At 36.4% G+C, this 15,873-nt stretch overlaps 2 protein-coding genes across 2 annotated transcripts; both read left to right on the top strand.

Annotated features, from left to right (window-relative positions):
• The first annotated feature begins 2,420 nt into the window (after nucleotides 1–2,420).
• LOC106344479 lies at nucleotides 2,421–3,089 on the top strand. The gene is made up of 2 exons (XM_013783851.1): nucleotides 2,421–2,550; nucleotides 2,644–3,089. Exons 1-2 carry the CDS (start codon nucleotides 2,421–2,423, stop codon nucleotides 3,087–3,089), a joined length of 576 nt encoding a protein of 191 aa, XP_013639305.1.
• Nucleotides 3,090–9,954: 6,865 nt separating this feature from the next.
• LOC106344478 lies at nucleotides 9,955–10,395 on the top strand. Its single transcript, XM_013783850.1, has one exon. It carries the CDS (start codon nucleotides 9,955–9,957, stop codon nucleotides 10,393–10,395), a length of 441 nt encoding a protein of 146 aa, XP_013639304.1.
• The last annotated feature ends 5,478 nt before the right edge of the window (nucleotides 10,396–15,873 follow it).

Here is a 15,873-nt window from a genome sequence, read left to right as displayed (position 1 = left end):
GACTTATTCGAGCTCCGATTTACTCTTTTAGGGTTTGATCTATTATCCTAGGGTTTTATCTTAGAGATTAGTTTTTAGGGTTTCAATCTTTACAAACAATCCAAAATCAATTCTCATGTTCTTAGAATTAGGGTTACCTTTTGTTTGCAGATTGTAGAAACCGGACCACCAAAAGAACCTCGAACGGAAGCAAGCTAGAACGAGTTGGAGTTGAAGTCGCGCGAGCTGATCGCTGCCGGGTCGCGAGCTGGCTGATCGGGGACCGTGAGCTGTAGCTGTCCGGGATGCAAGCTGAGAATGGATGGAGCTGAGGCTGTGCTCGTCTAGTATCAAAAACACCTTAGGGCTGAGGCTGATCGGATGAACACGAGCTGGAACGCTTGCAAGAACAGATTAGGGTTCGTCGGGTTAGGGTTCAAGGTCGCCGGCTAGGTTTTAGGTTTAAGAGTTTTTTGATTTGCTCAGTGAGTTTAGAGACTCGTGTTGATATCGTGTTGTAAAACAATAAATTTAGAGCTGAATGTTTCTATGTTTTTATTAATCAACAATAAGGATTAGGAAAACTACTAATACATAATAATGGAAAGATAATAGTTACAAGGAAAAGGAAATAGAGTTTCATTTTCTCCAAAGCATACGCCGCCTCTCTCTCTCCTAAGGTCATGGCCGCCTCTCTCTCCCTCTCTAGGGTTGGGCCGTCTTTCTCTCTAAGTGTATGGACCGGTTATGGACATCCATCAATTGATTTATAACAGCACGTCTAATTTCGAATAGACATTTTTTTATATAACTATACCCATTTTTACTGTTATGAATAAACAAAATTACAGTGTCGGAACAGGAATGTGTAAGTCATGCTTGAAGCTGCCCTTTTTGCTATACTTGATTTGGAACCATTTTATGAAAACTTTATCCCTCCCGCAAGGTTGATTGATTGTTCAGAAATAAACTATGCGTAGCCAGAGTGAGTTTTTTTTTTGTAACTGAGCCACAGTGATTTTTCCAACATATCAACAATAAACTCATTTTAAACTAATGCATGAACTCTCTCATGTAGAGATCAACATTGTAGCTTCGAACTTTTATTTATTTTAAGTTTGTGGTTACACTGTAGAGATCTCTGATTCCAGGGAGAGGATCGACTCCTAGTCTTGTATTCAAAAGTTATGTGTTGGTTATTTTTCGGACCTTCTTGAAAGCCCGGTTTCTCAACCCCTTTTTGTCCAGAGTGATCTCGACCTTTTGTTTGACTTTAAGTGCTCTGATCAGCAATCTGCTAACTTTTTAAAAACATTCTCGTCGGAGGAAATCAGGAATGCTTTTTTCTCTCTTCCGAAGAACAAGACTGGAGGTCTTGATGGTTACTTATCATAACTTTTTACTGCTACCTGGTTTATCATTGGTCCGGAAGTCACTGCTGCGATACATGAATTCTTTGAATCTGGTAGCTTTCTTAAGCAATGGAACTCTGCTACCTTGGTCCTCGTTCCCAAAAAGCCAAACGCTTCTCTTATGACCGACTTCGGACCAATTTCTTGCCTTAACACTTGCTACAAAGTTATTTCAAATTGCTGGCTTCAAGGCTGAAGGAAATTCTCCCGCTTATGGTCTCCAAATCTCATTCTGCATTCCTTCCTGGAAGATTACTAACCGAAAATGTGTTGCTGGCTACAGATTTGGTTAATGGCTATCACTCTCATACCCTCTCTCCCCGTGGTATGTTGAAGGTGGATCTTAGGAAAGCTTTCGATTGTGTAAGATGGGACTTCATCCTTACCACCCTTCATGCGCTAGCTATCCCGAAATCCTATATCAGACTGATCTCGCAATGTATCTCTACTGCCTCATTCTTTGTTAATGTGAATGGATTCTCGGGTGGTTTCTGTAATAGTACTAAAGGGATCCGTCAGGGCGATCCGCTATCACCTTATCTGTTTGTACTAGCAATGGAGTGCCTGTGCAGATTACTCAAGGCTAGATATGAAGCTGGAAGTATAGGGTATCACCTAGGTACTGTGAATTTGAAAGTTTCTCACCTGATGTTTGCTGACGAAGTTATGGTCTTCTTCGACGGTAGCAGCAGTAGCTTGCACGACATAACCAAATGTCTTTATGACTTTGCCTCCTGGTTAGGTCTTCATATCAACGCCTCTAAAACTGAATTATTCACCACGGGCCTGGACTATAGTGAGTCGACAGTCATTGCGAGATATGGGTTTGTCTCCGGTAAACTCCCTATCAGGTACCTTGGTCTCCCTCTGATGTGCCGGAAGCTCAAGCTCTCTGAGTATGCTCCTCTAATAAATGGAATCACGTAGAGTTTTCAGTCCTAGTCGGTTAAGCTGATCTCCTTTGCAGGAAGATTACAATTGCTGAAAACAATCATTTTTGGTATTGTCAACTTTTGGACATCCGCATTCATGCTTCCCAAGGGTTGTATAAAGAACATTGAGGCTCTATGCTCTAGATTTCTATGGACTGGAAACATTGATAAATGTGGCATTGCTAAGATCTCATGGTCAATGGTTTGCGTGCCAAAAGAGGAGGGAGGTCTTGGTCTCCGTAGCTTCACTACTTGGAACTAGGTTTTATGCCTAAAATTAATTTGGATCTTACTGTCTAAAGCACCCTCCCTTTGGGCAGATTGGCACTGGGACACACATTTACAAGATAAGTCCTTATGGACTATTGAGCCTTCTCCCACTGACTCTTGGGCCTGGAAAAGATTGTTCAAGATTCGCCCAGTTACTCTTCAGTTCTGTAAAATCTCGATAGGAAATGGGCTTTCAGCTAGTTTTTGGTTCGATGTTTGGTCCCCGTTGGGTCAGCTTATCAATTATATTGGAGCTTCAGGGCAGAGAGCTCTTCGTATCAGGAGAAAAGCAGTCGTTGCTGATGCAATACATGGTTCATCTTGGTCGCTACCGCATCCAAGATCAGAGCAGGAAGTTGATCTTTACTCTTATATTACAACTATCTCTCTGCCTCTGACCCCTGATATTGATGATGTCTATGAATGGGTTGCTGGTGATACTCCTTCTCGTTCTTTCAGGTCATCAACCACATGGGAAATTCTCAGGCCAAGATAGGAGGAGGTCGACTGGTGCGATGTGCACTACAAGAAAACATAACTATAGCGAGGAAAAATAACGAGGAAATTTAATCCTCATGAATTTACGTCGACTTTACAAGTATCTTACGAGGAAATTAAAAAGCAACGTTAAGTCGTCGTAAAATAACGACGTAAGGATTTCCTCGTAAAAAGGACGTAATATAACGTGGTTTTTACGAGAAAAGATAGTTTCCTCGTAAATTCGACGTAAAAGTAGCGTCTACTTTACGAGGAAATATTTTACGTTTACTTAACGACAGAATTTCGAGTCCACCAACTTTGTAGTTGTAACACGTTTTTTTTTCGGCTACCTAACTAAATTTTGTCGTAAATTCCAAGTAAACTTTCAACTACTAGATTCGAAAATTCCCTATAAATATGGACGTTTGAACATCATTTTAAACACACCAACAAGAAAAAAATAAAAACGTGAAAGAAAAAAAAATGGCAGGCTCCGGGAATATTTTCGAGTTGCGGAGGTGGATGTATATGCACAGAGATGCTAACGGGAGAGTGAAGAAATAATACCTTGAAGGGCTGGAGACATTTATGCATCAAGCAGATTCGCCCAAGAAAGCGGTAAGATGTTCTGTCCTTGTCGGAAATGCAACAATTCGAAATTGGCAAATCGTGAAAATGTTTGGAAGCATTTAATAAATAGAGGTTTCATGCCAAATTACTATATCTTGTTTCAACATGGAGAAGGTTATAATTATGAGATAAATGAAGCTAGTAATAGTAATAGCAATTTTCAGTAAGAACCGGTTGATCATCATTTGCATAATGAACATAGTTACCACCAGGAAGAGCAGATGGTACATTATGATAGGGTTCATGATATGGTAGCTGATGCATTCGTAGCTCATGATGAAGATGAAGAACCTAACATGGATGTAAAAAAGTTTTATGAAATGTTAGATGCTGCGAATCAGCCACTTTACAGTGGTTGTAGAGAAGGTCTCTCTAAATTGTCTTTGGCTGCTAGTATGATGAATATTAAAACTGATCACAATCTACCTGAAAGTTGCATGAATGAATGGGCAGACTTGTTTAAAGAGTATTTTCTGGTAAACAATGTGTCTGCTGATTCTTATTATGAGATTCAGAAACTGGTTTATAGTCTTGGGTTGCCTTCGGAGATGATAGACGTTTGCATCGACGATTGGATGATCTACTGGGGAGATGATGAGAAGTTAGAAGAATGTCGATTCTGCAAGAAGCCACTATTCAAGCAGCAAGGACGAGGATGTAATAGGGTACCGTACCAAAGGATGTGGTACCTACCAATTACAGACAGATTGAAAAGATTGTATCAATCAGAGCAGACTGCTGGAAAGATGAGATGGCATGCCGAGCATACTCAGACGGATGGTGAGATGACTCATCCATTAGATGCAAGACCTTGGAAACATTTTAACAAAGTACATCCGGAATTCGCTAGCAATAGCCGGAATTCGCTAGCAATAGCCGGAATTCGCTAGCAATAGCCGGAATTCGCTAGCAATAGCCGGAATTCGCTAGCAATAGCCGGAATTCGCTAGCAATAGCCGGAATTCGCTAGCAATAGCCGGAATTCGCTAGCAATAGCCGGAATTCGCTAGCAATAGCCGGAATTCGCTAGCAATAGCCGGAATTCGCTAGCAATAGCCGGAATTCGCTAGCAATAGCCGGAATTCGCTACCATATCTACCTGGAGAACAAATTGAAGCGCAAATCGATTACTACGGAGCTAACGAAATATTTCATTGTGGTGGTAATTGGCATGTCCCCGGTAATATGCCTGATTTTTACGGTGTTCGGCACAACTGGCACAAGAAGAGTATATTTTCGGAGTTGCCATATTGGAAGGATCTTCTTCTACGCCACAACCTCGATGTGATGCATGTAGAGAAGAATTTTTTCGAGAACATCATGAATACAATATTGAATGTACCAGGGAAGACAAAAGACAACATCAAAAAGATTGGAGTTGACGGATATTTTCTCAAGAAGTGAGTTACATATAAAAAGCAATGGACAATTCTCCGTTCCGATATTCAGATTGTCTTCAGAAAAAAAGTCGGTGTTGTTCAACTGGGAGGCATCAGAAGTGAAGTTCCCCGATGAGTATGTTTCAAATCTCTCTATATGTGTTGAAAAGGGTCAAAAGTTCTCTGGGATGAAGAGTCATGATTGTCATGTCTTTATGCAACGACTACTCCCCTTTTTATTTGCGGAGCTACTTCCAACAAACGTACATGAAGCACTTGCAGGTGGTATATTATAACGCATTAATTTTATAATTAATTAGTTTGCAATAATGTATATATAACTAATAATGTGTTTAATTGTTTTTGGAATATACAAGGCATTGGAGCATTTTTCAGGGATCTGAGCACACGCACTCTTAAAGAAGAAGTCGTGGAACAACTTCACGAGAACATTCCCATCTTATTGTGCAACTTCGAGAAGATATTTCCTCCAGGATTTTTTGACGTCATCGAGCATCTAGTTGTCCACCTCCCATATGAGGCATTGCTTCGTGGACCTGTACATTACAGATGTATGTATCACTATGAGCGAGCCATAACATATTTGAAGGGAAAAGCAAAAAACCTCGCAAAAGTTGAAGGTTATATAATTGCTGGAAGTTTGACGAAACAAACTTCTCACTTCATATCGTACTACTTTGCGTCAAAAGTACGTACCTGGAAAAGAGCTCCAAGAAGATATGATGATGGTGGTGTCACGCCAACATATGCAGTTGCTGGTGTTCCAGACATCTTTAGCCAGATTGGACGAATCGGTGGGAAATCGAAAGAGGTTTGGTGGTCGAGTGGAGAAGACGCTCATAGTGGACACATCTATATTCTACTCAATTGCGATGATCCATTGATGCGTTATTTTGAAAGGTAACATATATTATGGAAACTTCTAAACACATATAAGTACAAATTATAAAATTTTCAAAGATTAATTAATATAAAATGTGATTTTACAGCCTATTTGTCTCAAGTCGAAGAAACATTCCCAGGTATATCCAAAAGTAACGTAGACAGAAGGAAAGATCAACACTTTATTAAGTAGTTGAAGAATCAGGTATTAACTCAAACTCTTAATTTTTGCAGGTTGTTCGAGCAAACTCTTTTTCATACATGATCTGTATTTCAACGTTCTCTTTATTTTTGCATGTTGATTATGATGACGACGCAGATTATCCTACGTGGTTTCACGAAGTAATTCAAGCTCCACTTGCAAAGGTCTCCACATCACAAATGTATTTCACAGGAGACTATACTTTTCACACATATGAGTATGGTAAACAGCGGACGACTAGTAACTATGGAATATGTGTGAAAGGCGAAACAAATTTCTACGGGATCTTGCAGGAGATTATTGAAGTGGAATTCCCAGGGTTATTGAAGCTGAAATGCGTCCTCTTCAAATGTGAATGGTTCGACCCCATCGTCAACAGAGGTGTTCGGTTTAACAAATTCGGTGTAGTTGATGTCAATGGTGGACGAAGGTACAACAAATTCTTTTTTTGGCATACATGATCAGTATGATTAATTTCTACGTTGTCTTTATTTTTACAGGTACAACAAATTCGAGCCTTTCATCTTAGCTTCACAAGCAGACCAAGTTAGCTTAATTCCATACCCTCGGATGAGAGAATCGGGAATAAATTGGTTAGCCGTGATCAAAGTTACACCTCGTGGACGAATCATCAGTGGAGAAGAACCACCATTGCAAGAAGAACAGATAAACGAAGTCAAATTGATGACATCCTTCTCATTGATCCGCATAATCATGAGTACGAAGATCTTACCGATGATGCCACAGACAAAGCTGTTGAAGATGATGTTTCTAGTGATGACGAGAATGTCGATGTATCAGACTGATGTATTTGTTTTTAATATGTTTGATTTTCAGACTTAATGCATGTGATTTGATGGATTTAATCATGAAAATCTATTTATATAATTTGATTTTGTGTAAGGTAATGGGGGGTTTGAATTAGAAAGAAGAGATTTAGATTATAAGTTAAGGAATTAGAAAGGGAAGATGGGTTTGGGGTTTGGAATATATGAAGTAGAAGATAAAGAAGATGGGATTTGGGGTTTGGGAGTTTAGGGATTTAAACTTAATCCTCGTTATTTCCTCGTAAACTAACGAGGAGCTTACGACGAATACTAAAATAAAGAACGCGGGATTCGTTAATTCCACGTAAGCAGAATTCGTCATAAAGACCTCGTAATAGGAAAACGCGGGCCTCGCTAATTCTTCGTAAATAAAAACGCGGACCTCGCTAATTCTTCGTAACTAAACGAGGACATTACGAGGAAACAAAATGCGGGCCTCGCTAATTCCTCGTAAAGAAAAACACGGGCCTCACGAGTTCCTCGTAACTTTACGAGGATATTACGACGAGTACTAATTTCTTATATATACACGCGAGCTTCTCACTTCCATTCGTCTCAACTTCCTCTCTCTTTCGTAGCAATGGTACGTACTCTCTTTATTTCCTCTCTAATTTGATTAGTTTAGGGTAGATTAGGTGGTTAGTGTAGGGAATTTAGATAGGTTTACTGATTTTATGTTAATTAGTGTTGATTAGGTGGTTAATGTAGGGAAGTTAGCCAGATTTATTGAATTTGTTATTTATAAAATTTGTTAATTACTGTTGATGATAATTTTAAAAATTAATTTTTCTTTCCGGACGATTCGAAAGAACAGACTTACTTCCCATTACAGAGAGATGTTCGGTGAGCCTGGTAGTCGTTTATACCCGTATTCTTCAGCTCCCGATTCTTCTTCAGCTCCCGGTTCTTCGGGTTTGGAGACTGTCCCCGAGACTCAGTCTTCTCAGAGGTCTCTCGGTCGCCTCCTTCTGGTGCACCATCGGTTCCTCGATTCGTTGCACTACCGGCTCCTCATGCTCATGTCCCAGAGGTGCCTCCTCCTGTGCCTCCTCCGATGGCTCCTCCGATGATGGCCATGATTCATCTCGATTTGATGGTGCCGCCGAGTGCTCCTTACTCGCAGTACACTGTCGAAGACTTTCTCGCTCAGCCAGACAGAGAAGGTTTATCAGTCCTAGACCCCGACCGACCGGACGGAACTTTGTTGTATGTTAAATTTTTTTTTTAAATTCATTTAAAATTCTTTTATAACAATAATAAATAATCTATACTTTAAATTTGTTTTTTTCAGGTTTGGGGTTGACAATTGTGTTGCTCGGAACGTAACCGAGACGATGAAAGGTTACTTCTCCGAGCCACATCCGAACTGGAAGAAGACGCCGATCTACGTCAGAAAGACGTGGTTCAAAATTTTCGCTGTATGCCGAATCTTGCTGTGCCTCCCGTCAGACGGTAGATGAGCACGGCCACGGATCGATGCTTCACTCTACGGGTCAAAAACCCCACGCCGGTGTCTGTCTCGATATGGTAATTAAATATTTAATTTAATTAATTTATATATATATATATATATATATATATATATATATATATATATATATATATATATATATATATATATATATATATATATATATATATATATATATATTCTAACTTTCTTAAATGTTTTTTAGGCCAAAGAGACGGGAGAACTCCCGTCTCTTTTGCAACTTTACGAGAGGACCCACAAGAACAAGGCGGACCAATTTGTAGATGCTAGGTCCGCGGAGATCATCAACGAATTGGTTGGTCGGGTTGAAGACCGCCAGACCCAGCTGACCCATGAGTCCACCGACGGATTACCCGTCACCTTATCCACACTTGAAGTGGATAGGATTTACGAGGAGGTAAATTTTTTAAAATTTTAAATTTTTTTATTATTCATTTAATTTAACCTTAACTCTTTACTAACAATATTTATTTTTTGTTTTAAGGTTGTCCCTAAGAAAAAGGGTCGGACGTTGGGGATTGGTTCCGTCAACGATGTTCCGAGAGCAACATCGTTTTATGGTCAGCGACAGGATGATGAAGTCACTCAGCTGCGTAACAAGTTGGACTCGACGGGATGATGAAGTCACTCAGCTGCGTAACGAGTTGGACTCGACGCGATCTGCGTTCACAGCTCGTATGGGTGGAGTCGAGGGCTTCTTGTACGTTGTAGCATCCACAGATCCGGAATGGGAGTCCTTGTTGAGGAACATGCGACGACAAATTCCCATTCCAAGCGAGTAATCCGGTACACATGACGAGTCAGATGTAGAGAGGAGGAGTGATGAATTCTACCGGGCGATGAACGACCTTTAGTTCTTTTTTTTTTCTTTTTGTTGGTTGTATTATAAATTCAAAACTTATTTATGTATAAAATATTTTCCTATTTACGTTTATTTTAATATTATATTTTTATAAATTATTTTTATATAAATTAAATAATTTTTATTATATTTTTTAATTCTGGAAAATAAAAAATCGAAGTAAATTCGTAGCTAAATTACGAGCACATTACGTGGAAACATTGCGAGGAATTTACGAGGAAATTATTTACGACAACACTACGAGGAATGCTTACCGAGTATATTACGTGGAAAGCTTTACGTATAATTTACGAGGAATTGCTTTCGAGGTATTTACGAGGAAATGTAGCGTCCTCCTTACGTGTAATAGTTACGTGGTTTTTACGACGAACACTGTGCTTTGTCTTTACGACGAATTGTGTTTCTCGCTAGTTTACGATGGATTTGCGTGGAAATATGCGTTACGACGAACGAATAACGACGAAACGTGTTTCCTCGCTAATTCCTCGTAAAGTTGGTTTTACAACGAATTTCGCCGTCGTTAATGTTGTGTTTTCTTGTAGTGGTGGTTTGGTTCAAGGGAGAAATCCCTAAGCATTCATTTACGATGTGGGTGGTGAACTACGACATGCTTCCAACGAGAAGCAGACTTGCTACATGGGGAATGATGGTTGCTACTGACTGTCCTTTCTGCTCTAGTGATGTTGAAACAAGAGACCACCTGTTCTTGAAATGTGAATACGGCCAGGATGTTTGGAGTGAAGTCTTCATCAGATGTCAACCGCCTATGTTGAGCTTCACGGACTGGTCTGAACTGTTGTCTTGGATCCTTTCAGCTGCGACACCAGAGCTGAAACTTCTTCGGAAATTAGCCACACAAGTTGTGATTTTTCATCTGTGGAAGCAACGAAACAACCTGATTCACAATCACACTTCTCTATCTGTTTCATCTATCTTCCATTGCATTGACAAGGAGTTGAGAAACATTATATCTGCTAGGAAAGGGAGGAAACAATTCAGGTCTCTCATGTCCATGTGGCTGAGGTGATATGGATCTTATAAAATTACTTTAGGATCTTGTATGTTTTTATTGGTGATCCATCTTGTTTTTATTCTTTTTTGTTAAGATGGTTCAGACTTAAGATGTTTGCTTGCAAGCTCTTTCTTTCATTTATATGATATACAATTTAGCAAAAAAAAAAGTTTGTGGTTACATATATCAAAAAAGTAACAACAGAACTTGAATCGAGTTAAAACATGATATTTGTAATTGTATGCATGAAAGACCACTTTGAACCTTATGAAGTTATGATAACGGTTCACGTGTAAGACCCGTTTTTAGCTCATTGTATTACAATGGGTTGCAAACTTCTTTAAGCCCACTAAATTAAATGTTTGGGGTTGTTGTACTTGAACTAATAATCGTATTAGTAAATGTTATTTGTAACATTTCCAATGGCTCCGCTGTAGAATAATCAAGAGTTTTTTTGTAATGTAATTAGAGTTCAATTCTTTCGAAGTCATTGGGTCCCTTTCCTCGTTCACGAATCGCCTCCTTTCTTCCATCCCTTCTTCCACTCCGTCCCGAAGAGTAACTAGGACGAAAGGCGTAGTCGATGGACAACAGGTGAATATTCCTGTACTACCCCTTGTTGGTCCCGAGGGACGGAGGAGGCTAGGTTAGCCGAAAGATGGTTATCGGTTCAAGAACGCAAGGTGTCCCTGTTTTTTCAGGGTAAGAAGGGGTAGAGAAAATGCCTCTCGCATGCTTTTCTTCGTTCATGGTTTGATATTCTGGTGTTTCCGAAATAGTGTAAAAATAAGTGCTTCGAATCATTGGTTCAAACCCATCCATCTAGAAATCTTGGTTCAAACCCTAAGTTACCCGGTAAAAGATGGTTAATTTTAATTGATGAAATCTGGGTTCAACCCATAGCTGTGCAATATTTTTTTTTATAGTAAGATTATAGGTTTTATAGGGAAAAATGCCAATTTCGACCCCAACAATTTAGGTCGTGCCAAATACGACCCGAACAATTGATCATTGCCAAATACGACCTCAACTTAATTATAGTTCGGAAAAACTACTCAAACTTCTTAAAACGTGCTTAAATCTACATAGACTCTAACATAAATTAGTCAATCGAATAAAACAACGTGGTTTTAATATACGAGGAAAGTGCCAATTTCGATCCCAACAGTCTCAGTCGTGCCAAATAGGACCCAAACAAATGGTCAGTGCCAAAAAAGACCTCAACTTAATTATAATTTAAGAAAAACTACCTGAAATTCTTAAAACGTGCATAATCTACATTGACTCTAACAGAAGTTAGTCAACCGTTAACAAGATAAGACGCCGTCGTTTTGATATATATATATATATATATAATTTTTTTTCATTCTGAGACTCAAACCGTGTTGTGTTGTGATACCCTTTTAAAGAGGCACACTAACAACTAGATAAAAGTAATTTTTTGAAATATTATTACAAATTTGAAATTATATAAACTACTATTCTTCTTCATCTTATCCAATTTGAAATTTTGGTGATAATTTTTTCTGATTTATATAAATACATTAACAAGTTTTTTATTTATCATATCTTTAATAAACTTATATCTTACGAAAATATAAATAGTAAAATATTTATTATTATACGATATTAAATATACTTAAAACTTTGAATTTATTTATAAACTTTTCTTATATAAATTGTTTTAGTTTTTTAAACTTAAGTGGAAATTTTTTTATTTTTCAAAGTTAGTATTATATATTTTTAATATTTTGTTTAAAAATGTTAAGAGGCCTTTTACCTTTCTTTCACTAAGATATTTTGTACAAAATATCAGACATATTAATCAATAACTAAAATATGTAAAAGCAATCACCAAAGTTTTAAATTCGATAAGATGAAGAAGAATAATAGTTTATAAAATGGAGAATTTCAATCTGTAATAATATTTCAAAAAGTTACTTTAGTCTAGTTGTTAGTGTGCTCCTTTAAAAAGGTATCCAGGTATGGGTTTGAGTCCCAGAATGAACATATTTTAAAAGAAATATATATATCAAAACAATGTGGTCTTATCCTGTTAGCGGTTGCCTAACTTCTGTTAGAGTCAATGTAGATTTAGGCATGCTTTAAAAAGTTTGGGTTCGTGACAAAAAAAAGTTTGGGTAGTTTTTCTTATATTATAATTTAGTTGAGATCGTTTTTGCTACTGACCATTTGTTCGGGTCCTATTTAGCACGACTGAAATCGTTGGGGTCGAAATTGACATTTTTCCTCGTATATCAAAACGACGTCGTTTTATCTTGTTAACGGTTGACTAACTTTTGTTAGAGTTAATGTAGATTTATGCACGTTTTAAGAAGTTCGAGTAGTTTTCTTTTTAATTATAATTGAGTTGATGTCATATTTGGTACTGATCAATTGTCGTATTTGGCACGACCGAAATTGTTGGGGTCGAAATTGACACTTTTCCCAGGTTTTATATCAATGATAACGTCGATAGTTTATTTTATTGATATCAATTGAAATTAACCGGTTGATTAACAAAACCATAGATTAACAAAGACGGCGATGGCGATCTGTTAATCATGGCGATGGCAATGGCGAGAACCGTTAATTTCAATTGATGAAATCCGTGTTCAACCCCCTGCTGCGGAATATTTTTTTTATAGTTAGATTATAGGTTCTATATCAATGATAATGTCGATAGGTTTTATATCAATGATATTTTATTGTTTGCTTACAATTTTTTAATTTTTAATTTAATGTATATTTTTAATATATATATATATATATATTTAAAATTATAACATTAGAAAAAAATTAGTTTTTTGGTTAAAAAATATTAAATAAAATTCTATAAAATTAAGACATTTTTAGGTATATAACTATCAAAACGTAAAACAAATAATATTTCTAAAATTATCGATATTAAAAAAAACTAATCTTATTGGAATTAGAATATTAAATTTTTTCAAAAAAACTGCATAAAATTTAGAAAATTGTTTTAGTAATAAAAAATATAATTAAATAATATTGGAAAATTTTATAATATTATTATATTTTTATTTCTACTATTATGATTTTACAAAAAAAATACTTAGATAGTCCTGAAAATTTACAAATATAGTTCATAAGGATCAAAATAACCAAAATATTACATTAAATAGGTAAATATACACTTATATCTCTAGGGTTAATTAATCTAGACCTTAGAGTTTAGAGTTAAATGGTGGGTTTTGGGGTGAAGTTTGAAATTTTTTTATAAAAAATTAAAATTAATTTTAAAAAAAAAATCGTTTCAAAAGGCATTTTCAAATTTCAAAAAGAATAATTGAAAAAAAAATTGAAAAAAGTTCGAAACAAATTTATTACGTGTTTCAAAAAAATTAAAGAATAATTTATATTTATATTTAAAATTATTATTTTTGTGGAGAAATTTTTTTGTCTAGATTTTATTACGTGTTTTGTGTCTTAGCTAACGTTATATTCGAAACAAAAATAAAAATCATTCTTTCTCTGTCAACACAAATTCATTTCCTTATACAAAAGTTGTCAAGAAAACCTGGAGGGAAATCCTGTATTAGTGTACCAAATCTGTAGAAAATTGGAGTTTATTTCCAGATAAAATTTACAACGAGAGTGGTCAAGTGATAGGAAGAGCCAAGAGTTTGAGTTTTTATATTGATCTCGTTTTCGTAACTTCTACAAGATTTTGAAAAATAGTATCGAATAAAGTCAGTACTAAAATATTTTACGTGAACCCTAGAGTCCCCAATGCATTAAACCCGCAGACTGGTTCTACCAGATTGTTGAATGCGATAAATACCCGTTTGCAACTTTTCATAGTCTTGAGACAACAGTCGATGATTTTCAAGGGTTGATAAGTGAGATTTCTATGAGATCATCACCGCACTTCACTTTTCACCTATTCCTCTGTCAAGTAGGAGAGCAACATCATTCTCGGTTTATGTAAAGAATTCGACAGGTTAGTTCGAGTGATTCATCGATCGAAGGCTGCAATATTATATTTTGATCAATAGTAGCATTGGCCTATAGAAATAACAAAGTTTAGATATGAGTTAATTTGAGAACACTTATTTCTATACAATGCAAAAGCTACTTGCTTAGAACATGTTTCTTTTGTTGGGCAGCTCATTAATCAGAATTCTTAAACTCAGATCGTCTGGAGACTTATGATCTTTTGTAATATATCCTCACGCAAACCCGAACATACCAAAAAACTATCTAGATCTCTTTAAACTTGGTCTCCTGGACTAATTAATTTATCATTTATGGCTTAAGCAAGAGTGCTCAAAAGTACATCCATCTACTAATCAGCAATGCAATTATCGGATATATCGATGAAATACACAAAAATATAAAGAACTGTACGACTAGCGTGTTATTCTCTAGAATGATGATAAATAACTCTGATCAATTAACAAATCTTAGCGGAAACGCAAGAAAATTATGAATTATTTTCAACTCATGCATGATAAAAAACGGAAGCAAGCAAGCTATGGCTTACGAACCTGTACACTGTATATACGTCACGTCAGAAATGATGCCAAATGAAGCAATACTAGTAAACTCTACTACTGTTTCTTAAACTTCAAATAGAATAAGAGCATGATTATCAATAGGACTTATTTGAGAGTTCTTAGAGTTTTATATTGTTATTTGTAGATTAGGACATTGTTAAGGACTTTTAATGAAAATGGTGATTATAGATGGAACTTTTTGTTGGTCCTTAGGTAATTATTATTTTTTTTGAAATAATAGTAACATATATAAGATAAAACATATTACCATTTTAAGTTGAATAACTATTAAGAAAAACAAATTTATTCATTTAATTGAAAATTACAAACATTTTATTACATTTCATAAAAAAAAAACTTCCAAACTTCTGAAATAAAAGGAAACAAACAACTTATTCAAATCATTGAAAATGTCCAAATTTACCCCATATATTTTCAATCAGATCATTTTTTAATTGTTCATGGGCTTGTTTATTACGAAGGCTCGTTCGACGATCCATTGTACTGCCGAGATTCGAAGGCATGTTGACGGAATATGTATCCACTTCTTCTCTTTCTTGAAACTCAAATTTGTTAAACTGACTGAATGATGACCGTTCATCTTCGACAATCATATTATGGAGTATGATACATGCTCTCATAATATTCCTATTTTCTCTTTATCCCATAACTTAGACGAATTTCTGACAACGGCAAATCTAGCTTGCAGGACTCCGAAGGCACGCTCAACATCTTTTCGAACTGATTCTTGGGTTTGAGTAAATAATGAATGCTTCTGAGTTTGTGGTAGTCGGATAGATTGAATAAAAGTCGTCCATTTCGGATAAATACCATCCATGAGATAATATGCGTAATGGTATGGATTACCATTAACATAGAAGATTACTTGTGGCGCGATGCCGTTAATAACGTCATCAAAAACAGGCGATCGATCAAGAATATTAAGATCGTTCATAGTACCTGGAGCTCCAAA

This window comes from Brassica oleracea, chromosome C5 (genome assembly GCF_000695525.1).
Source record: "Brassica oleracea var. oleracea cultivar TO1000 chromosome C5, BOL, whole genome shotgun sequence".
NCBI lineage: Eukaryota > Viridiplantae > Streptophyta > Magnoliopsida > Brassicales > Brassicaceae > Brassica > Brassica oleracea.
The sequence above is the reverse complement of the archived record's forward strand: the minus strand, read 5'-3'. Positions and strand labels throughout refer to the sequence as shown.